General features: G+C 34.0%; 1 protein-coding gene and 1 long non-coding RNA gene across 3 annotated transcripts; one reads left to right on the top strand and one right to left on the bottom strand.

Moving 5' to 3' along the window:
• Nucleotides 1-1,897: 1,897 nt before the first annotated feature.
• LOC149875897 (uncharacterized) lies at nucleotides 1,898-23,327 on the bottom strand. Its single transcript, XR_016448987.1, has 2 exons — nucleotides 20,714-23,327; nucleotides 1,898-2,239 (listed from the first exon to the last, which is right to left on the bottom strand). It is a non-coding gene; the product is annotated as an uncharacterized LOC149875897 (long non-coding RNA).
• LOC149875898 (uncharacterized) lies at nucleotides 9,090-17,004 on the top strand. Of its 2 annotated transcripts, XM_090076051.1 has the most exons (5): nucleotides 9,090-9,161; nucleotides 12,823-15,843; nucleotides 16,101-16,166; nucleotides 16,428-16,484; nucleotides 16,641-17,004. In XM_090076051.1, exons 2-5 carry the CDS (start codon nucleotides 12,852-12,854, stop codon nucleotides 16,958-16,960), a joined length of 3,435 nt encoding a protein of 1,144 aa, XP_089932177.1. In that variant the 5' UTR covers nucleotides 9,090-9,161; nucleotides 12,823-12,851; the 3' UTR covers nucleotides 16,961-17,004. The 2 variants fall into 2 exon arrangements, with proteins under 2 accessions (XP_089932177.1, XP_089932178.1); XM_090076052.1 differs by lacking the exon at nucleotides 9,090-9,161 and having other exon boundaries at nucleotides 9,880-15,843.
• Nucleotides 23,328-24,162: the final 835 nt, after the last annotated feature.

The raw sequence follows: 24,162 nt of genomic DNA on the forward strand, positions 1-24,162 counted from the left end.
CTTGTCTTTTTGAGTTTTATATTTTGTGATGTCAAGCTACATAAGCTAAACTTTAAAGAGGAAATTTACGCTAACCTGTCTTTGAAAAACTATTCAAAAACTACCTTTAACAAAGTAGCGAGGCTTTTTATGCCTTTTTACTCTCTAGCATACCTATATTTGCGCAGAGGGTTTTATTTAATTCAACTTAAACATACCTGTTAGATTTTTATGTTGTTGGTTTTTTATGCAGTCTAACTTAAGCTACATCTATTTTTCATTTTACGTTTGTCTTATATTTTATTTTATCTTTTTGTGTTCTGTGATGTCAAGCTACATAAGCTAATGTTAAAAGAGGAAAGCTACGCTAACCTTTCTTTGAAAAACTATTCGAAATCTATTTTTGAGATAATCTAGATTTAAAAGAGGAACACTACGCTAATTTTGCTTTGAAAAAACTCTCGAAAACTACCTTATTCGATAGAGATAGCACACAAGTTTAAAAAAGTGTATCTAGTCATCCACTTCTTCTACAGCAAAGTAGCGAGGCTTTCTATGCACTTTTACTCTCTAACATTATGCATTTTACTCTCTATTTTTGCGCAAAGGGTTTTATTTAATTCAATTTAAACATGCCTAGTAGATATTTTATGTTGTTGGTTTTTTATGCAGCCTAACTTTAGCTACATCTATTTGTCTTATATTTTATTTTATGTTTTTGTGTTCTGTGATGTCAAGCTACATAAGCTAATGTTAAAAGAGGAAAGCTACGCTAACTTTTCTTTGAAAAACTATTCAAAATCTACCTTTGAGATAATCTAGATTTAAAAGAGGAACACTACGCTAATTTTGCTTTGAAAAAACATTCGAAAACTACCTTATATTTTATCTTGCCTTTGTTAGTTTTGTGTTTTATTATGTCAAGCTTCATAATCTAATCTTAAAAGAGGAAAACTGCGCTAACTTTCCATTGAAAAAGTACTCAAAAAGGACCTAAATCGATATAGATAGCTCACGATTTTAAAAAGTTGCATATAGTCATCTTCTTCAGCAAAGTATCGAGGCTTTTTATGGATTTTTACTGTCTAACTTTCCCATATTTGCGCAAAGGAATTTATTTAGTTCAACTTAAACATGCCTAGTAGATAATTATGTTGTTTGTTTATTATGCAGTGTAAACTTTGTTTCATCTATATTTTACGTTTATCTTATATTTTATTTTGTCTTTTTGAGCTTTGTGTTTTGTGATGTCAAGCTACATAATCTAAACATAAAAGAGGAAAACTACGCTAACCTTTCTTTGAAAAACTATTCAAAATCTACCTTTAACAAAGTTGCGAGGCTTTTAATGCTTTTTTACTAACATACCTATATTTGCGCAAAGGATTTTATATAATTCAATTTAAACATGCCTAGTAGATTATTATGTTGTTAGTTTTTTATGCAGCTTATCTTTAGTTTCATTTATATTATGTTTTAGGTTTATCTTATATTTTATCTTATCTTTTTGAGTTTTGTGTTTTGTGATGCCAAGAATTTTAAGCTAAACTTAAAAGAGGAATGCTACGCTAACCTTTCTTTGAAAATCTATTCATAAACTACCCTAGACAAAAGCTAGATTTAAAAGAGGAAAACTACGCTATTTTTGCTTTGAAAAAACTTTCGAAAACCACCTTAATCGATAGAGATAGCACACAATTTTAAAAAGTTGCATATAGTCATCCACTTCTTCTGCAGCAAAGTAGCGATGCTTTTTATGCACTTTTTCTCACTAGTTTGCTTATATTTACGCAAAGGAATTCATTTAATTCAATCCAAGCATATATAGAAGATTATTATGCTATGATTTTTTTTTTCTTTTATGCAGCCTAACAATTATTTCACCTATATTTTATTTTACGATTAACTTTTATCTTACTTTTCTTTTTTGAGTTTTGTGTTTTGTGATATCAAGCTACATAAACTAAACTTTAAAGAGGAAAACTACGCTAACCTTTCTTTGAAAAACTATTCAAAAACTACCTTTAACAAAGTAGCGAGGCTTTTTCTCTCTAACATACCTATATTTGCGCATAGGATTTTATTTAATTTAATGTAAACATACCTAGTAGATTATTATGTTGTTGGTTTTTTATGCAGTCTAACTTTAGCTTCATCTGTATTTTATTTCACGTTTATCTTATATTTTATTTTGTCTTTTTGAGCTTTGTGTTTTGTGATGTCAAGCTACATAAGCTAAACTTAAAAGAGGAAAGCTACGCTAACCTTTCTTTGAAAAACTATTCAAAATCTACCTTTGAGATAATCTAAATTTAAAAGAGGAACACTGCGCTATTTTTGCTTTGAAAAAACTTTCGAAAACTACCTTATTCGATAGAGACAGCACACAAATTTAAAAGTTTGTATCTAGTCATCCACTTCTTCTACAGCAATGTAGCGAGGCTTTTTATGCACTTTTACTCTCTAACATACCTATATTTGCGCAAAGGATTTTATTTAACTCAATGTAAATATACATAGAAGAGTATTGTTACCCGTTTATTTTATGCAGCCTAACTTTAATTTCATCTATATTTTATATTGCGTTTACCTTATATTTTGTCTTGCCTTTGTTAGTTTTGTGTTTTGTTATGTCAAGCTTCATGATCCAATCTTAAAAGAGGAAAACTGCGCTAACTTCTCATTGAAAAAGTACTCAAAAAGGACCTAAATCGATATAGATAGCTCACGATTTTAAAAAGTTGCATATAGTCATCTTCTTCTTCAGCAAAGTATCGAGGCTTTTTATGGACTTTTAATCTCTTATTTACCCAAATTTGCGCAAAGGACTTTACTTAATTCAACTTAAACATGTCTAGTAGATTATTAAGTTGTTTGTTTTTTATGCAGCCTAACTTTAGTTTCATTTATATTTTATTTTACGTTTATCTGATATTTTATCTTGTCTTTTTGTGTGTTGTTTTGTCAAGCTACATAAGCTAAACTTAAAAGTGGAAAACTACGCTAACCTTTCTTTGAAAATCTATTCAAAAACTGCCTTAGACATAAGGTAGATTTAAAAGAGGAAGACTGCGCTATTTTTGCTTTAAAAAAACTTTCGAAAAATACCTTAATCCATCGAGGTAGTACACGAATTTACAAAGTTGTATCTAGTCATCCACTTCTTCTATAGCAAAGTAGCGAGGCTTTTTATGCACTTTTGAGTTCTAATTTATCTCTGTTTACGCAAATGGTTTTTGTTTATTTCTGTGTAATGATATACAAAAGAGTATTTTGTTAAAGATTATGCTGCAGGAGCTGCGTAAAAAAACTCTGGTGACCTTTCCTTAAGAAAAAAGCAACTGAGAGGCATGTGCGCTTTAGAAAATTCAAATCGCGATTCACCAAATTAAAAGACGAAAAGAACGAACTTTAAAAGCTCTTACTAGACGTTTGTGTTTATGATAGGCAATGCAGTTTTAGATTTTATGCAGCCTAACATTTGTTTCATCTATATCTTATTTTACGTTTATCTTATACTTTATCTTGCCTTTTTGAGTTTAGTATTTTGTGATGTCATGCTAAATAAGCTAAACTTTGCTAATTTTTATTTGAAAAAATATTCAAAAACTACCTGAATTATAAAGCTAGATCTAAAGGAGGAAAACTACGCTAACTTTTCTTTAAAAAAATATTTAAAAACTACCTTAAACATAAGCTATATCCAAAAGAGGAAAACTATGCTAACTTTTCTTTGAAAAAATACTCAAAAACTACCTTAAACATAAGCTAGATCTAAAAGAGGAAAACTACGCTAACTTTTCTTTGAAAAAATACTCAAAAACTACCTTAAACATAAGCTAGATCTAAAAGAGGAAACCTACGCTAACTTTTCTTTGAAAAAATATTCGAAAACTACCTTTAAACATGATTTAGATTTAATAGATGAAAACTACGCTAACATTTCTTTGAAAAAACATTCAAAAACTACCTTTAAACATGATTTAAATTTAAAAAAGGAAAACTACGCTAACATTTCTTTGAAAAAATATTCAAAAAGTACCTTAATCGAAAGAGATAGCACGCGAAATTAAAAAGTTGCATCTAGTCATCCGTTTCTTCTTCATCAAAGTAGCGAGGCGTTTATGCACTTTTTATTCTCTAATTTATCTCTATTTACGCAAATGGCTTTTGTTTATTTCAATGTAAAACTTTTCAAAAGAGTATTTTGTTAAAGATTATGCTGCAGGAGCTGTGTAAGATAACTCTGGTGACCTTTCTTTAAGAAAAAGCAACTAAAGTAGATGTGCGCCTAAGAGAATCCAAATTGCGATTCACTAAATTAAAAGACATATACAACAAACTTTAAAAGTGAAACTATTTTTACAAGCGTATTTGGTAAAGATGAAATGTTCTTATGACATTTTAACGTTACGAAAAGGATTTTCTTCAGTTCAAATATTTATTACAATTTAAAGTGTTAAATAATGTTACAGAAACGACCTAAAACGCCTGTTGTATTAATTTAAACGAACAAAATAGATAAAAAAAAAAGAAAAACTATCATTAAAAAAAAAAAAGAAAAAAAGAAAAGAAATAGAAGTTGAGGAAAAATAAAAATAAGAACTTCTAACAAAGAGCTCTTCTTTTTATTTTTCAGATTTTAGATGCTTAATTCCTTGAATGAAAAGTTGAACTGATGACCCACTACTAAGGTTGTTCCTAGCCTTCCGTTCTCAAACTAGGCCATTCTGAGAGGCTGTTTGATTAAGTACCGTTGATAGTAGTATCGCACGTAAGAGACTTCTAAAACTCTGATTATTAATTCCTTGAATGAAGAGATGACTTCATACTCACTAACGAGGTTGTTCTTAGCCATCCGTTCTTAAACTAAGCAAAACAGTGAAGTTGTTTGATTAAGTATCACAGTTTGCTGATTTGCACATGCACCATTGCCGAAACTGTGATGCTTGGTTCCTTGATTGGATTGAAGAAGCTCATCACCATGCTTTTTACAAGCTGTCCGTTGTTATGTTTTGCAATTCAGTGGTTCTGTTTTGCAATTCATTTTCTGTTTGTTTAAGTATCATCGATGGTGGTGTCGTGCATGCAAACTTTCCGAAACTCTGATGCTTGTTTTTCTTGAATGGAGAGATGAGCTTATACTTTAGGTGACTTTTAAAACTGCAGTAATTAGTGCCTCGAATGGAAAAACGAACTCATTCTTTACAGACCAAGGTTGTTCCTGGCCATCCGTTAACATACTAGGCAACAGTACAGCGAAGCTGTTTGTTTTACAAGCTTTTGTCGTTTCGAGAAATCACTACATTAAGCATTCGATGGTGATACACGACTGATGGCCAGGTTCTGATTTTCGAATGAAAAGAAGAGTCGCATCCGACCACCGGTCGGCTTTCGACGCAAAACAGCTGTACACACTCGTCCAACGTCCAGTGACTAACTGTTGCAACGAGAAAGTTAGCTTTATTTGTCGTGCAGATTGTCCGCTTTGACGTAAAATGCTAGAAATTTGCTGAACGCTCGGTTTGCGCCGCCCAAGAGTCATTCTGTTTCTGCGTTGCCAGCGTCTGTCGGCTAAATACAACTGTAGACTCCGCGCAAGCTTTTTCACCGCAAAAGTTGTACAGAGCCACACCGAAGGCTAAAATCGACTTTAAGGTCGAAGGTTAAAATCGACCCTAGAGCTTTGAAAACGACGTCACGAAATTTTCAAGTACATCATCGAAGAAAATTACGGCGGCCAGATGCGACTCTTAGTACTAACTCTTCTAATCTTAGTACGTTAAGCATTCCAGTCGAGAGATCAGACGTTTTTTCGTCACCTAAGAGACCGGCCGATCCGTTTGCGACGCTGCGGAAAGAAAGAAGATGGCAAACCACAGGGTTGTTACCGTAACAAACCTCCGTGAGTACCTCCATCTCGAATGGCTTTTGGGGAAACGTTCGTTTTAAACTCAAAGGGATGGTTGTTAAAGCTCACAAAAGCCTGGTTAACGATTTTCTAACGGCAGAGACCGTGTTTACAATGGATGCAGGCCGTTTGCCCGAGCCCAAAGCGCAAGACCTTTCGGAGAACTCCTCTAGGTCGATGCAACGAAACTACTAGACGCGTGCACCTAGCGGCACGTTACAACCGAAGGACGCCCCTCGTGGACACTATACGAACGCAATTTTTCATTGTCCCCAGGCTTCCAAACCGTAACCTCATCCCCCTCCAATCCTAACCCCGTAATTCTCTTACTCCTTCCCCCCCCCCCCCCCCCACCCCTACCCCTCTTAAAAAAAAAAAAAAAAAAAGATAAAGAAAAAAAGAAAAAAGTTTCCTTCTCTCTTTTTTTCTAGCTTTTAGCCGGCCCTCCGCTAGAAGGGAATAGGGAGTAACGAAGGTTTGACATCAAAGTAGCGTTTCGTATAAGATTTGCTTGGCAAAATTTGACAATTTTTATAAAAGCCAAGCACTAGTTCAAACTGGAGATAATAAAACGAAATCGAATGATCTCACTTCTCAAACCACTGAGCTGCCATTGGTCGGCAGTTTCATGTTTGGAGACTATTGAGCTGCCATTGGTCGGCTGTTTAATCGTTGCGATTGGTCGGCAGTTTTATCGTTGGAGACCATTGAGAGATATAAAAGGCACTTTTTTTTTTTTTGAGCACAACATTAAACGCTATATCGTTAGATCTTGTTATAAAGGCACCCTTAAAATGCCGAATTGAAAAAAAAAAACAAAAACAAAAACAAACAGAAAAAAAAAATGAAATCGAAACGGGCATTCTTTTAAGCATAACGTTAAAAGCTAAATCGTTAGAGGTTTTATTAAGAAGGCACCTTTAGAATGCAAAAGACAAAAACGGAAAGTTTTGCTTTCCTGGCCACAAGCGATAAAATTGTTAGTAAAACGCACTCTAGCATTCTCACGTTCCAGACGTGACCAATGTTCGAGTAATCGAACAGGTCCGCTCAACCGTGAATGAAAGCGGAACTAACACACACTACCAACTAGTCACTGTGTTGGTCTGCTGAAATTACAACAGTCCATGAAAAGTATCTCGTAGAAAAGTCCTAATTTTGGATCATGGGCGGGCTGCTCAAATGAGCACTCTGCCCAATTGAAACAAAGGAAAAAAAAAAAAAAAAAAAGAAAAAAGAAACCGAAACGGGCATTCTTTTGAGCATAACGTTAAAAGCTAAATCGTTAGATGTTTTATTAAAAAGGCACCTTTAGAATGCGATGTCCTCAAATATTTTCCTCGATATTTTAATAAGTAAACAAAAACAAAACTAAGTCTTGCAACTGGCGAAAACTTTCAATAAGCAAACAAAGCAACAACTTTCCTTTCGAGTTTTTTACATTTTAAACAAAAGACAAACAAAGAAAAAAAAAACAAACAAAAACAAAAACAAAAAAACAAAACAAAAACAAAACAGAAAAGGGAGAATGAGTGAGTCGACTGATTTCGCTCAACTGTCTTAAACGAGAAGTCATAAACGTTTGCTTGTGCCAGCAAGTTGCAAATTAAGTTGTTAATGAGCTGCACCGCAAAAACTTAACCCACAGTTTATTAAGCATATTAAGCCTTTGCTGACATGTTAAGACATTTTAAGCCTTTGCTATTATCATGAGGCTTTTTTGCTCCACGAGCCAAAAAAGTACGCTAGAGTTGTTGACAAACTGCATCGCGGTCGAAAAGTGTAATTACGCCAACACTTTTATCCGTTTAAGCATTTCGTTTTCGCACGAACAACAATTAAAGCAGCTCGTTGAGCTTAACGACGTTCGTATTTTTTTTCGAAGCCAAAACTTCGGCTATAAGTAGAGTGAAGAGGCACTTCGAAAAACAACAAAGCTGTTCGCAGTCGATAGCAACGAGCGACAACATCTCTGCGAGTCTGGCATCAAGGTAAACATTTTTTTTTACATTTTCATTTGTTAGTGCCACTTTTGTGTACATTATGTATTCAAAAATTTCTTGCTGACGCTAGATTTTTCGTTTTCAATGAACAACAGTTGCAACCTCTAGTCGTTTGCTAAAACAGCTTGCTAGGACAACCAAATCAATCATATGTTGTGAAAATTTCTTTTTGTTCAACTGACTAAGGAAGATCGAGCGAACGCTTTTTTTTTTTATAACTTGTTTGTATCATATTGCTATTAAGAAAACAGCGTTGTGTATACTAAACGTGACATAATTGGCAATTATCCGTAACTAAAAATAAGATAGAAATTACAAACTTGATACCATATTTTAATTACTCTAACAAAACTAGACGTCATCGCGTGAGAAAATAAATGTTTATGACACATAACCTATTTTTTTGTTTTTTTTTTTCTTCTCTTTTTTCCTTTTAATCTCCTTTCTTTCGTCCAAAAAGCGTTTTGATTTTTGCCTCGCCACAAGCGATGAAATCGATAAAAAAACCTGCTCGGACATTCTCAATTCTCAACAACAAAAGCAATCAAAGTTCTAGCTCTCGAGCACGTGCGCCAACAGGTTGATGAAACCGTTCAAATATGCTCGATCGCTAGAATTTAAAAAAAAAAAAAGAAGCAAACCAGAAACAAACCAAAATAAAAAAAAAACAAAAACAAAAATGGACATCTTTAGAACGCTTAAATATAAAATATTTTCCTCTGCGTTTTTAACCAGCTAAACTGTCGTAAAGTTTTTTCGGTGCAGTTCATTTAAAAAACTTAGTTTTCAACTTTTAAACGTTTTAGACTTCTCGTTTAAGGCAGTCGAAAGAAATGAGTCGACTTGCTCTCTCTCTCCCTTTTCGGTTTTGTTTTTGTTTACTTGTTTTTGTTTTTTCTTCGTTTGCCTTCGTTTGCCTTTGTTTGCCTTTGTTTGCTTTTGGAAAAGTTGTCGCCATGCGAGACTTAGTTTTTTTTTGGCTCAATTTGTGATTAAGTGAAGTTCTAGTCTTGAAAGTGTGCAAAGTGTGGGCCAATCTGGTGGCTGGAGTGATGACACGTGAATGCTGGAAATTCCAGACTTTGAGCGGATTCAGCGTACATAGAAAGAAAATGTAACATTCACGTGGGTCTCTCCTAAGCTTGCCATTGGTCGGTCTGCTGGCCTTAAGTACCCCCCCCCCCCCCCTCAACGTCACGTTTGCTCAACTTTCTCGGTCTTTGGCGCCCAAAGAAAGCTCGAGGAAGGATAAAAATGGCGAGGTTTCGGTACTGCGTTTTCTGTTTTTCCTATTTGTTTTTGTTTGTTTGTTTGTTTCGTTTGTTTGTTTATTTATTTAATCGTTTTTTTGTTTGTTTGTGTTCGTTTGTTTGTTTGTTTCGTTTGCTTCGTTTGTTTTGTGATGTTTTGTTTTCCCTTCTTGATGGCACAAAACAGAAGCAAACAAGACTTTCGGTTATATTCGGTTATATTCGGTTCAATAAAAGTTTGTTGGTTTCTGCACAACAACAACAACAACAACAAAAGTCCCTCTGTCCCTCAAAAGCAGTTTCTCCTCTGTCCTAAAGAAGAGCCTCTTTGTAATCGATCTTGTCTGAATGCAGCTCTCCTTTTGCCTACAGGTTTTTATTCCAACCCTTTTGTTGTTGTTAGTGCCATGTTGTTGTTATTGTTATACTCTGTAAAAGCAGTTGTTGCTGTTGTACTTGTTTGTTGTTTCTAAAGACACTGTTGTTGCTGCTGTTAGCGCTGTTAGTAATCACCCACTTGGCTTGTATTTTTGTTTCTTGTTTTTGTTTTTTGTTTTATTTATAAACACTCTCTGAGTAAGTGATGCTGTTGCTGTTGTTGTTGTTACAGTTGCAATGAGTGTTTGTTAATGTTCCCCCACTTGGCTTGTTTATAATCTATTTTATTTTATCAACACTCTCTGAGTCAGTGATGGTGTTGCTGTTGCTGTTGTCGTTATTATGCTTGCAATGGGAGTTGTTACTGTTCACCCACTTTGCTTGTTTTGTTTTTGTTTCTTTATTTTATCAACACCCTTTGAGCCAGTGATGCTGTTGCTGTTGTTGTTGTTATAGTTGCAATGAGTGTTGTTAATGTTCACCCACTTTGCTTGTGTTTTTGTTTTTGTTTATCAACACCCTTTGTGTCAGTGATGCTGTTGCTGTTGTTCTTATTACAGTTGCAATGAGTGTTTGTTAATGTTCACCAACTTGGCTTGTTTATAATCTATTTTGTTTTATCAACACTCTCTGAGTCAGTGATGCTGATGCTGTTGTTGTTATTGTGCTTGCAATAAGTGTTGTTAATGTTCACCCACTTTGCTTGTTTTGTTTGTGCTTTTGTTTTTCTTTATCAACACCCTTTGAGTCACTGATGCTGTTGCTGTTGGTGTTATTATAGTTGCAATGAGTGTTAATGTTCACCCACTTTGCTTGCTTTATTTGTTTGTTGCTTTTTTTTTTATCAACACCCTGCGAGTTAGTGATGCTGTTGCTGCTTTTGTCATTTTACTTGTATTTATAGTTGTTACTGTTCAGCCACTTTGCTTGTTTTTTAATCTGTTTTATTTTATCACCACACTCTGAGTCAGTGATGATGTTGCTGATGCTGTTGTTGTTATTTTACTTGCAATGATAGCTGTTACTGTTCAGCCACTTTGCTTGTTTTGTTTGTTTGTTTGTTTGTTTTTTTTATCAATATCCTCTGAGCAAGTGATGCTGTTGCTGTTGTTGTTGTTATAGTTGCAATGAGTGTTTGTTAATGTTCACAAACTTGGCATGTTTATAATCTATTTTATTTTATCAACACTCTCTGAGTCAGTGATGCTGATGCTGTTGTTGTTATTATGCTTGCAATAAGTGTTGTTAATGTTCACCCACTCTGCTTGTTTTGTTTGTGCCTTTGTTTTTGTTTATCAACACCCTTTGAGTCACTGATGCTGTTGCTGTTGGTGTTATTATAGTTGCAATGAGTGTTAATGTTCACCCACTTTGCTTGCTTTGTTTGTTTGTTGCTTTTTTTTTTATCAACACCCTGCGAGTTAGTGATGCTGTTGCTGCTTTTGTCATTTTACTTGTATTTATAGTTGTTACTGTTCAGCCACTTTGCTTGTTTTTTAATCTGTTTTATTTTATCACCACTCTCTGAGTCAGTGATGATGTTGCTGATGCTGTTGTTGTTATTTTACTTGCAATGATAGCTGTTACTGTTCAGCCACTTTGCTTGTTTTGTTTGTTTGTTTGTTTGTTTTTTTTATCAATATCCTCTGAGCAAGTGATGCTGTTGCTGTTGTTGTTGTTTTAGTTGCAATGAGTGTTTGTTAATGTTCCCCCACTTGGCTTGTACTTCTGTTTTCTGTTTTGTTTTGTTTTTGTTTTTTTTGTTGTTTTTTTTCTCAACACTCTCTGAGTAAGTGATGCTGTTGCTGTAGTCGTTGTTATAGTTGCAATGAGTGTTTGTTAATGTTCACAAACTTGGCATGTTTATAATCTATTTTATTTTATCAACACTCTCTGAGTCAGAGATGCTGATGCTGTTGTTGTTATTATGCTTGCAATAAGTGTTGTTAATGTTCCCCCACTCTGCTTGTTTTGTTTGTGCCTTTGTTTTTGTTTATCAACACCCTTTGAGTCACTGATGCTGTTGCTGTTGGTGTTATTATAGTTGCAATGAGTGTTAATGTTCACCCACTTTGCTTGCTTTGTTTGTTTGTTGCTTTTTTTTTTTATCAACACCCTGCGAGTTAGTGATGCTGTTGCTGCTTTTGTCATTTTACTTGTATTTATAGTTGTTACTGTTTAGCCACTTTGCTTGTTTTTTAATCTGTTTTATTTTATCACCACTCTCTGAGTCAGTGATGATGTTGCTGATGCTGTTGTTGTTATTTTACTTGCAATGATAGCTGTTACTGTTCAGCCACTTTGCTTGTTTTTTTTTGTTTTTGTTTTGTTTGTTTGTTTGTTTGTTTTTTTATATATCCTCTGAGTTAGTGATGCTGTTGCTGATGCTGTTGTTGTTATTATGCTTTCAATGAGAGCTGTTACTGTTCACCCACTTTGTTTGTTTATAATCTGTTTTATTTTATCAACACTCTCTGAGTCAGTGATGCTGATGCTGATGCTGTTGTTGTTATTATGCTTGCAGTGAGAGTTGTTACTGTTCACCCACTTTGCTTGCTTATTGTCTATTTTATTTTGTCAACACTCTCTGAGTCAGTGATGCTGATGCTGATGCTGTTGTTGTTATTATGCTTGCAATGAGAGTTGTTACTGTTCACCCAATTTGCTTGTTTTGTTTTTTTATTTGTTTTTTTGTTTGTTTTTGTTTTGCTTGTTTTTTTTTATCAATACCCTCTGAGTCAGTGATGCTGTTGCTGTTGTTGTTGTTGTTATAGTTGCAATGAGTGTTTGTTAATGTTCCCCCACTTGGCTTGTACTTTTGTTTTCTTTTTTGTTATGTCAACACTCTCTGAGTCAGTGATGCTGATGCTGTTGTTATTATGCTTGCAATGAGAGTTGTTACTGTTGTAGTTATGTCTGTCATTTGTCCTTGTTAGCAAGTTCTATTTGCCCTCTCTTGCCTTTTTTCAACACAGTTTCTTTCTTTGAGTCATATGGTTGCGAGATCCTCTCAAACTCCATCTCTTTATTTATTTGTTTCTTTTCTTTTTCTTTTTTTTTTTCTCATTCTCCTTCTCATAATAGCAATCACTGCTGCCACCATGCATGTAATGCTAGTTGCTCTCATTCTTTTTCATTTGCTAGTGGAAACTTTGTTTCTTCTTGTTGCTCTCTTTTCTTTCTTTTTTTCTCTTTTGCAGAGGATTCGAAAAAACACAGCTCTTCCCTGCAGTTGTAAACATTCCAGGATTGGATGCAGGCAGAAGAAAAAAACTCTCACTGACTGGTTTCCTTTTTTTAGCAAAAACCGTTGCAAACAAACACCTGAACATGTCTTCTTCACAAGAAAACAACTCTGTTGTTGCTTCTTCTCCAAACTCTAAAGCAAAAAAAAAGAAAAGAAAGCAGTCACAAGAACAGAGAGACTTAAAGCTCAAAAACAAAGTCAGGGCCGCATTAGTTGCAGCGTGTGGCTCCGTAAACAGGGTTGTACCTTTCTATGGTACCAAGAAGAGGTACGCTGTTAGCTGTCCGATGCCTTTGTGCAAACATTCGTCCACAAGCATTAAAAGACACTTGACTAAAAAAGATCATTCTTGGACTTTGGATGAAGCTTCCATCTTTTACTCTGCAATGGTCAGGAAGTTTCAGCATGCTCGTCTCGAACGCAAGTCCGGCTGTCCAAAACCTTACCCCTGTTTGCAATGTTGGAAGTATTACGACCGACTGGACATACACTTGAAAGAGACTCATTTCTACGATTCCAAGATGATCAAACAAAAGATTGCAGAGGCAAAGCGATACGACAACGAGAAGCTCTATGTCCCTCAATTTATTCGACCTGCCTTCTTTGGTATTAAGCCAGTAGCTGAACAAGCGTCTGCATCAGGCTCTGCATCCTCTGCTCCTGGGCCTTCCTCCTCTTTTTCTTCTCCGGTTCTTTCCTCTGATCCTCTTTTAAGCTTGCCCTCACCAGTTGCTGGTTCGTCCGAGGCTCCTTCTGCAAACCAATGCACCTCTGTAGAAAACAAAGAGCTGAACACCGAATCCGTCCTTGACTCTGATTTCGATTCCTTAGAGCACTTGGTTTCCAGCTCCTATGTCTTGACCGAAGAAAAGAGACTCTTGTTTCAGCTGGACAAAGATGCTTTTCACTTTTATTACCAGTCAGCAGATGAGCTCTTCAGAGACTTTGAAAAGTGGCTTGTGGTAGCCAACAACAACACTTGGTCACAAGCAAAGATCTACAAAAATGCAGTTGTGGAAATATTGACTTGTTGTGACAGCACGTTGACGCTGCACCCAAACGCCCTCACCAATTCCAATGTTTTGGAGGATAGATACTTCTCCTTGCACTTTAAGAAAATTCAGCTCAATTCCAAGCTGAGTGAACTTGACCAAACAAAAGCCATGTCTTGTCACACGTTGTACAACCGCCTCGTCTCCCTTTGTCTCCTGTTTCGTTTCAGTGAAGCCAGAAACGTCTATTTCGGACTTTCTCATGAGGCCATCCGACGTTTGCGCTGCAAGGTGGATGAGTTGCGAAAAGTGCTGAGGCCCTTTCGTTCTTTGAGGAGGAGCCTTGTGAAAAGAAGAAAAAGCATCAACATCATCAATGTCAGTTTGCTGACCGAATATGGCAAGTCTGCATACGTAAGAGACTTAGTGGAATCGATTAGAAAGGCGTCTCTTCCGCTGACTAGAGACAATGCTGTGTCTCTACGAAACCATCTTCTGCTCTCTGTCACTGTAATTAACAGTTTAAGAAAATCTAACATTGCTCTTTTAAACATTAGAGACTACATGGCTGCTGAGAAGAGTGAGTGTGGATATTGCATTGTGCAAGAGCGCTACAAAACAGCATACAAGTACGGAGCCAAAAACATTCTAGTGCCGAACGACTTGAAAGTGTTGATCGATATTTATTTGCTGAGATACAGAGACCTTCTTGTCAACGACTCTCACTACATGGCTGCAGACACCAAGACTGTTTTGGAGTTGAGCGACTGCTACAGGCCCCTTTTTCCTTCGGTGAGAGCCAACAAAGACGAAGGTGTGACACTAGGTGCAACTAGAGTGCCTGTTTACCAGATGGGTTCCTCTGCTATCACCTCTAGCCTGACGTCCTGCTTCAGAAAAAGCCAAGTAAACATTCCCATGAAGCGTCTTACTCCCACTTGCATTCGCGGTTCGATAGCCACTTACTTTGCCAACAACAGCAAAGAAGATCGCGAGCGGTTTGCTACACTCTACATGAAGCACAGCAGACACACAATGGATAGCTTTTATGTGTCCCAGTGGAACGCTGCAGAGGAGTTGCGCTTTGCCCTGGGCATCGGACAGTCCTTCGGAGTCATAGAGTCTTTGACTGTTGAAAAGTCTGAGAGACCACCAAAGGAGGAGAAGGATGTGATGGACTGGCTCCGAACTAATGCAGAGGAGTACGGTTTTCATGATGTTGAGGACATTTTTGAGGAAGATTCAGACTCCGGTTCTGACTCTGAAGAATGTGCTGCTACTTTCGGTTGTACCACAGTGGTTCCATTTTCTCCAGCTGTAGAAAACAATGCTCCTTTAGAGGACAGCAACGAACATGTTGTAGATTTCTTGTGTGAACCTAGCTCAACTCCTGTTTCGTCTGTTCCTTCTGAACAAACAATCGCTGGTCCAGTTCTTGAACTATCCTCTGCTCTTGCACAACTAGTTCCTAATGAACAAGCTGTTTGTATGGATGTAGATCAGACTCTAGCTGTTCCTGTTGGCACAGCTTGTTCTCCTCTTGCATTAACATTATTTCCTGATGAACCGGATTTTATTGAACACCATGCACAACTTTCTCCAGTTTACTTTAGTGAGCAAGTGGTTGCCAAACCTGTTTCTGCTGCTCCTGCTCAACAAGTTGCTTTCAGTCCTTCAAAAGAGGTCTTTTCTGTTCTGCTGGAAACAGTGTCTAATGTTGCTTCACAGCAAGATAATCTTATGGCTGTCACACGTGTTTTCCATGCTCCTCCTGAAGCTGCTCTTCTTGAACCTGCTCTTCTTGAACCTGCTCTTCTTGAACCTGCTCATAAGCAAGTGGTTGCCAAACCTGTTCATGTTGCTCCTTCTCTGCAAGTTGTTTTTAATCCTTCAAAAGAGGTCTTTTCTGTTCCTCTGGCTCCTAATCTTGTTGCTCGTCAGCAAACGATGGCCAAACCCAGTTTGTTTCTTTCAGCTGTTCCAGTCCAACAGGCTGGTACTGTTCTTGAAAAACAGCCCTCACCTGGTGCTGTTCAATCTGTTGGTAGTCTATTTAGCCAAAGTCTTGCTTGTACATCCAGAGGTAAATTCTTTTTGATTTTTGATTTTTATGCAAATCTCAACACGCTTTCAAAAAATAAAAATGCCCAAATTAACTCCTTGCCCTATTGTTATTGTTAAAGCTGTAAAAAAAAAAAAAAAAAAGAAAAACAATAAAAAAAACAAAAAAAAAAACAAAAAAAACAACACAGAAGTGTGTATGTATTTGTTGCAGGACTAATTCTGTGATTGCTTAAATGTTTACACAAGTGAATGATACTAAAACTGATTATGTTTTAGAAGTAAAAGATCCAAGAAGAAAAAAAATCAAGTTGGAAATGCCATCTTTTACTCAAGAACACATCGGTAATGTAAAACCTAATTTATACAAACATATATAAACACAAACCTCTTCTTGCACAATTTCAGATGGTTAACTGTTAATAAAAACTAGCCATCATTGCTAAGTGCACTTTTAGAAAGTTGTGTCTACCCGATTTCTAATGATGAAGTTAGAAACATCACCGTTAGAAATCATGCACAGCTTGTTATTATCTCTAACACTTAGAAACTGTTGATGGTTTTTTTATGAATTAGAAAAATGAACATGGTTTTATTTTATTTCAGGATCAACTCAGCCAAGAACAAAGGAAAACAAAGCAGAAGTTAGCCAATGCCAATTAGGTAATCTTTCAAAAACCAGTTATTGCTATCAGTGCAAACAATAAGGTCAACAAAAAAAACAAATAAAAAAACAAAATTAATCTTGTCATGCTTCAGAACCAAATGAATATTCGATTTAATCTCTTTGTGTTATGACTTGAGTTTGTAAAATTTTAGATGAAATAGTTGAAAAGCTGAATGCTTGCCCTGGCCACAACGAATGGTTCAACACCAGAAGTTTTCCTCGATGTGCAGCTTTAGTGTTGGCATACATCTTGCAAGACGTGTTTACAGATGTAAGCTCAAGTTGCTCGTACAAAGATTACCTTGGCATCTTGGCAAATCATAGCAGTGACAAGCTCATTCATGTCTTGCAAAAGTACTCCTACCGAAGCCATATTAAAGACAAAATTAAAAACATGAAGCTAAAAATTCAAAAAGAGGGTAGTTTAGAAAAGTTTGTTCAATATGGCAATATAGTGAGACCATTTATGTAGTTTAGAAAAGTTTGTTCAGTTTGGCAATAAAGATGGGCCTTTTGTGTAGTTTGTTTTCTCTATGCTTTTGCAAATATATTTATCTGTTTCGCTAAATACATAATAAACAAGAAGTTCTGTTAAACTGTTCTCACATTTCTTATTTAAAGATAGTTCAAACTTTTTTTATCTTTAAAAAAAAAAAAAAGTCGTTTTGTTATTCTGTTAACACTTTTAATAGAGTTGCATTTAGAATTACTTCTGATGTTTTTAAGAGTTTGTTAAAAAGCAAATTAATATTTTCTGTGATGTTAAACTGCATAAGTGAAATTTAAAAAAGGAAAACTGCTCCAACCATTTTTCGGAAAAAGAAATCAAAAAGTTCCTTATTTTAAAAGATCTAGACATCCATTTCTTCTTCAGCAAAATAGCGAGGCTTTTTTTATGAACTCTTACTCTCTATTTTTTCATATATTTACACAAAGGATTTTATTAAGTTCAATGTAAACATACATAGAAGTATATTATGTTTTTTTTTTTGTTTGTTTTTTTTTTATGGTGTCTAACTTTTGTTTCACTTCTATTTTATTTTACGTTTATCTTGTATTTTATCATGCCTTATTGGTTTTTGCGTTTTGTGATGTCAAGCTGCGTAAGCTAAACTTAAAAGAGGAAAACTACGCTAACTTTTCTTTGAAAAAATATTCAAAAAGTACCTTAAAAGAGAAAGCACACGAATTTAAAAAGTTGTATCTTGCCATCCAATTCTTCTTCTGCAAAGTAGTGAGGCTTTTGCTCTCTAATTTATCTCTATTTACGCAAAGGGTTTTATTTCAATGTAAACACGTATAAAAGAATACTTTGTTAAAAATAATGTTAAAGGAGTTGCGTAAAAAAAACGTCTGAATAAACTTTCTTTACAAAAAAAAACAACTAAGAAACAAGCGCGCCTAAGAAAAACCAGATCGCGATTCACTAAGTCAATAGACGAAAGAAACAAACTTTAAAAAGTCTTTCTAGACAACAAATTCTATTTTTGGCAATGCAGTTTTTGTATTTATGCAACCTATCTTTTGTTTCACTTCTACTTTATTTTACGTTTACCTTGTATTTTGTCTTGCCTTTTTGCGTTTTGTGATGTCAAGCTACATAATCTAAACTTAAAAGAGGAAAACTAGGCTAGTAGAATATTATGTTGTTGGTTTTATATGCAGCCTAACTTTAGTTTCATCTATATTTTGTTTTGCGTTTATCTTATATTTTATCTTGTCTTTTTGAGTTTTGTGTTTTGTGATGTCAAGCTACATAAGCTAAACTTTAAAGACCTTTTTTTTGAAAAACTATTCAAAAACTACCTTTAACAAAGTAGCGAGGCTTTTTATGCACTTTTACTCTCTAACATACCTATATTTGCGCAGAGGATTTTATTTAACTCAATGTAAACATACATAGAAAAATATTGTTACCCGTTTATTTTATGCAGCCTAACTTTAGCTTCATCTGTATTTTATTTTACGTTTATCTTATATTTTATTTTGTCTTTTTGAGTTTTGTGCTTTGTGATGTCAAGCTACATAAGCTAATGTTAAAAGAGGAAAACTACGCTAACCTTTTTTTGAAAAACTATTCAAAAACAACCTTTAACAAAGTAGCGAGGCTTTTTATGCACTTTTACTCTCTAACATACCTATATTTGCGCAGAGGATTTTATATAACTCAATGTAAACATACATAGAAAAATATTGTTACCCGTTTATTTCATGCAGCCTAACTTTAGCTTCATCTACATTTTATTTTACGTTTATCTTATATTTTATTTTGTCTTTTTGAGTTTTGTGTTTTGTGATGTCAAGCTACATAAGCTAATGTTAAAAGAGGAAAGCTACGCTAACCTTTCTTTGAAAAACTGTTCAAAAACTACCTTAGACATAATCTAGATTTAAAAGAGGAAGACTACGCTATTTTTGCTTTGAAAAAACTTTCGAAAACCACCTTAATCGATAGAGATAGCACACGATTTTAAAATGTTGTATCTAGTGATCCACTTCTTTTACACCAAAGTAGCGAGGCTTTCTATGCACTTTTACTCTCTAACATAGCTATTTTTGCGCAAACGATTTTATTTATTTCAATTTAAACATGCCTAGTAGATTATTATGTTGTTGGTTTTTTATGCAGCCTAACTTTAGTTTCATCTATATTTTATTTTGCGTTTATCTTATATTTTATCTTGTCTTTTTGAGTTTTATATTTTGTGATGTCAAGCTACATAAGCTAAACTTTAAAGAGGAAATTTACGCTAACCTGTCTTTGAAAAACTATTCAAAAACTACCTTTAACAAAGTAGCGAGGCTTTTTATGCCTTTTTACTCTCTAGCATACCTATATTTGCGCAGAGGGTTTTATTTAATTCAACTTAAACATACCTGTTAGATTATTATGTTGTTGGTTTTTTATGCAGTCTAACTTAAGCTACATCTATTTTTCATTTTACGTTTGTCTTATATTTTATTTTATCTTTTTGTGTTCTGTGATGTCAAGCTACATAAGCTAATGTTAAAAGAGGAAAGCTACGCTAACCTTTCTTTGAAAAACTATTCGAAATCTATTTTTGAGATAATCTAGATTTAAAAGAGGAACACTACGCTAATTTTGCTTTGAAAAAACTCTCGAAAACTACCTTATTCGATAGAGATAGCACACAAGTTTAAAAAAGTGTATCTAGTCATCCACTTCTTCTACAGCAAAGTAGCGAGGCTTTCTATGCACTTTTACTCTCTAACATTATGCATTTTACTCTCTATTTTTGCGCAAAGGGTTTTATTTAATTCAATTTAAACATGCCTAGTAGATATTTTATGTTGTTGGTTTTTTATGCAGCCTAACTTTAGCTACATCTATTTGTCTTATTTTTATTTTATGTTTTTGTGTTCTGTGATGTCAAGCTACATAAGCTAATGTTAAAAGAGGAAAGCTACGCTAACTTTTCTTTGAAAAACTATTCAAAATCTACCTTTGAGATAATCTAGATTTAAAAGAGGAACACTACGCTAATTTTGCTTTGAAAAAACATTCGAAAACTACCTTATATTTTATCTTGCCTTTGTTAGTTTTGTGTTTTATTATGTCAAGCTTCATAATCTAATCTTAAAAGAGGAAAACTGCGCTAACTTTCCATTGAAAAAGTACTCAAAAAGGACCTAAATCGATATAGATAGCTCACGATTTTAAAAAGTTGCATATAGTCATCTTCTTCAGCAAAGTATCGAGGCTTTTTATGGATTTTTACTGTCTAACTTTCCCATATTTGCGCAAAGGAATTTATTTAGTTCAACTTAAACATGCCTAGTAGATAATTATGTTGTTTGTTTATTATGCAGTGTAAACTTTGTTTCATCTATATTTTACGTTTATCTTATATTTTATTTTGTCTTTTTGAGCTTTGTGTTTTGTGATGTCAAGCTACATAATCTAAACATAAAAGAGGAAAACTACGCTAACCTTTCTTTGAAAAACTATTCAAAATCTACCTTTAACAAAGTTGCGAGGCTTTTAATGCTTTTTTACTAACATACCTATATTTGCGCAAAGGATTTTATATAATTCAATTTAAACATGCCTAGTAGATTATTATGTTGTTAGTTTTTTATGCAGCTTATCTTTAGTTTCATTTATATTATGTTTTAGGTTTATCTTATATTTTATCTTATCTTTTTGAGTTTTGTGTTTTGTGATGCCAAGAATTTTAAGCTAAACTTAAAAGAGGAATGCTACGCTAACCTTTCTTTGAAAATCTATTCATAAACTACCCTAGACAAAAGCTAGATTTAAAAGAGGAAAACTACGCTATTTTTGCTTTGAAAAAACTTTCGAAAACCACCTTAATCGATAGAGATAGCACACAATTTTAAAAAGTTGCATATAGTCATCCACTTCTTCTGCAGCAAAGTAGCGATGCTTTTTATGCACTTTTTCTCACTAGTTTGCTTATATTTACGCAAAGGAATTCATTTAATTCAATCCAAGCATATATAGAAGATTATTATGCTATGATTTTTTTTTTCTTTTATGCAGCCTAACAATTATTTCACCTATATTTTATTTTACGATTAACTTTTATCTTACTTTTCTTTTTTGAGTTTTGTGTTTTGTGATATCAAGCTACATAAACTAAACTTTAAAGAGGAAAACTACGCTAACCTTTCTTTGAAAAACTATTCAAAAACTACCTTTAACAAAGTAGCGAGGCTTTTTCTCTCTAACATACCTATATTTGCGCATAGGATTTTATTTAATTTAATGTAAACATACCTAGTAGATTATTATGTTGTTGGTTTTTTATGCAGTCTAACTTTAGCTTCATCTGTATTTTATTTCACGTTTATCTTATATTTTATTTTGTCTTTTTGAGCTTTGTGTTTTGTGATGTCAAGCTACATAAGCTAAACTTAAAAGAGGAAAGCTACGCTAACCTTTCTTTGAAAAACTATTCAAAATCTACCTTTGAGATAATCTAAATTTAAAAGAGGAACACTGCGCTATTTTTGCTTTGAAAAAACTTTCGAAAACTACCTTATTCGATAGAGACAGCACACAAATTTAAAAGTTTGTATCTAGTCATCCACTTCTTCTACAGCAATGTAGCGAGGCTTTTTATGCACTTTTACTCTCTAACATACCTATATTTGCGCAAAGGATTTTATTTAACTCAATGTAAATATACATAGAAGAGTATTGTTACCCGTTTATTTTATGCAGCCTAACTTTAATTTCATCTATATTTTATATTGCGTTTACCTTATATTTTGTCTTGCCTTTGTTAGTTTTGTGTTTTGTTATGTCAAGCTTCATGATCCAATCTTAAAAGAGGAAAACTGCGCTAACTTCTCATTGAAAAAGTACTCAAAAAGGACCTAAATCGATATAGATAGCTCACGATTTTAAAAAGTTGCATATAGTCATCTTCTTCTTCAGCAAAGTATCGAGGCTTTTTATGGACTTTTAATCTCTTATTTACCCAAATTTGCGCAAAGGACTTTACTTAATTCAACTTAAACATGTCTAGTAGATTATTAAGTTGTTTGTTTTTTATGCAGCCTAACTTTAGTTTCATTTATATTTTATTTTACGTTTATCTGATATTTTATCTTGTCTTTTTGTGTGTTGTTTTGTCAAGCTACATAAGCTAAACTTAAAAGTGGAAAACTACGCTAACCTTTCTTTGAAAATCTATTCAAAAACTGCCTTAGACATAAGGTAGATTTAAAAGAGGAAGACTGCGCTATTTTTGCTTTAAAAAAACTTTCGAAAAATACCTTAATCCATCGAGGTAGTACACGAATTTACAAAGTTGTATCTAGTCATCCACTTCTTCTATAGCAAAGTAGCGAGGCTTTTTATGCACTTTTGAGTTCTAATTTATCTCTGTTTACGCAAATGGTTTTTGTTTATTTCTGTGTAATGATATACAAAAGAGTATTTTGTTAAAGATTATGCTGCAGGAGCTGCGTAAAAAAACTCTGGTGACCTTTCCTTAAGAAAAAAGCAACTGAGAGGCATGTGCGCTTTAGAAAATTCAAATCGCGATTCACCAAATTAAAAGACGAAAAGAACGAACTTTAAAAGCTCTTACTAGACGTTTGTGTTTATGATAGGCAATGCAGTTTTAGATTTTATGCAGCCTAACATTTGTTTCATCTATATCTTATTTTACGTTTATCTTATACTTTATCTTGCCTTTTTGAGTTTAGTATTTTGTGATGTCATGCTAAATAAGCTAAACTTTGCTAATTTTTATTTGAAAAAATATTCAAAAACTACCTGAATTATAAAGCTAGATCTAAAGGAGGAAAACTACGCTAACTTTTCTTTAAAAAAATATTTAAAAACTACCTTAAACATAAGCTATATCCAAAAGAGGAAAACTATGCTAACTTTTCTTTGAAAAAATACTCAAAAACTACCTTAAACATAAGCTAGATCTAAAAGAGGAAAACTACGCTAACTTTTCTTTGAAAAAATACTCAAAAACTACCTTAAACATAAGCTAGATCTAAAAGAGGAAACCTACGCTAACTTTTCTTTGAAAAAATATTCGAAAACTACCTTTAAACATGATTTAGATTTAATAGATGAAAACTACGCTAACATTTCTTTGAAAAAACATTCAAAAACTACCTTTAAACATGATTTAAATTTAAAAAAGGAAAACTACGCTAACATTTCTTTGAAAAAATATTCAAAAAGTACCTTAATCGAAAGAGATAGCACGCGAAATTAAAAAGTTGCATCTAGTCATCCGTTTCTTCTTCATCAAAGTAGCGAGGCGTTTATGCACTTTTTATTCTCTAATTTATCTCTATTTACGCAAATGGCTTTTGTTTATTTCAATGTAAAACTTTTCAAAAGAGTATTTTGTTAAAGATTATGCTGCAGGAGCTGTGTAAGATAACTCTGGTGACCTTTCTTTAAGAAAAAGCAACTAAAGTAGATGTGCGCCTAAGAGAATCCAAATTGCGATTCACTAAATTAAAAGACATATACAACAAACTTTAAAAGTGAAACTATTTTTACAAGCGTATTTGGTAAAGATGAAATGTTCTTATGACATTTTAACGTTACGAAAAGGATTTTCTTCAGTTCAAATATTTATTACAATTTAAAGTGTTAAATAATGTTACAGAAACGACCTAAAACGCCTGTTGTATTAATTTAAACGAACAAAATAGATAAAAAAAAAAGAAAAACTATCATTAAAAAAAAAAAAGAAAAAAAGAAAAGAAATAGAAGTTGAGGAAAAATAAAAATAAGAACTTCTAACAAAGAGCTCTTCTTTTTATTTTTCAGATTTTAGATGCTTAATTCCTTGAATGAAAAGTTGAACTGATGACCCACTACTAAGGTTGTTCCTAGCCTTCCGTTCTCAAACTAGGCCATTCTGAGAGGCTGTTTGATTAAGTACCGTTGATAGTAGTATCGCACGTAAGAGACTTCTAAAACTCTGATTATTAATTCCTTGAATGAAGAGATGACTTCATACTCACTAACGAGGTTGTTCTTAGCCATCCGTTCTTAAACTAAGCAAAACAGTGAAGTTGTTTGATTAAGTATCACAGTTTGCTGATTTGCACATGCACCATTGCCGAAACTGTGATGCTTGGTTCCTTGATTGGATTGAAGAAGCTCATCACCATGCTTTTTACAAGCTGTCCGTTGTTATGTTT

The sequence above is a fragment of the Hydra viridissima genome, unplaced genomic scaffold, assembly GCF_058129835.1.
Source record: "Hydra viridissima isolate aposymbiotic clone 2 unplaced genomic scaffold, HvirCarnegie_v1 scaffold_112, whole genome shotgun sequence".
Lineage (NCBI taxonomy): Eukaryota > Metazoa > Cnidaria > Hydrozoa > Anthoathecata > Hydridae > Hydra > Hydra viridissima.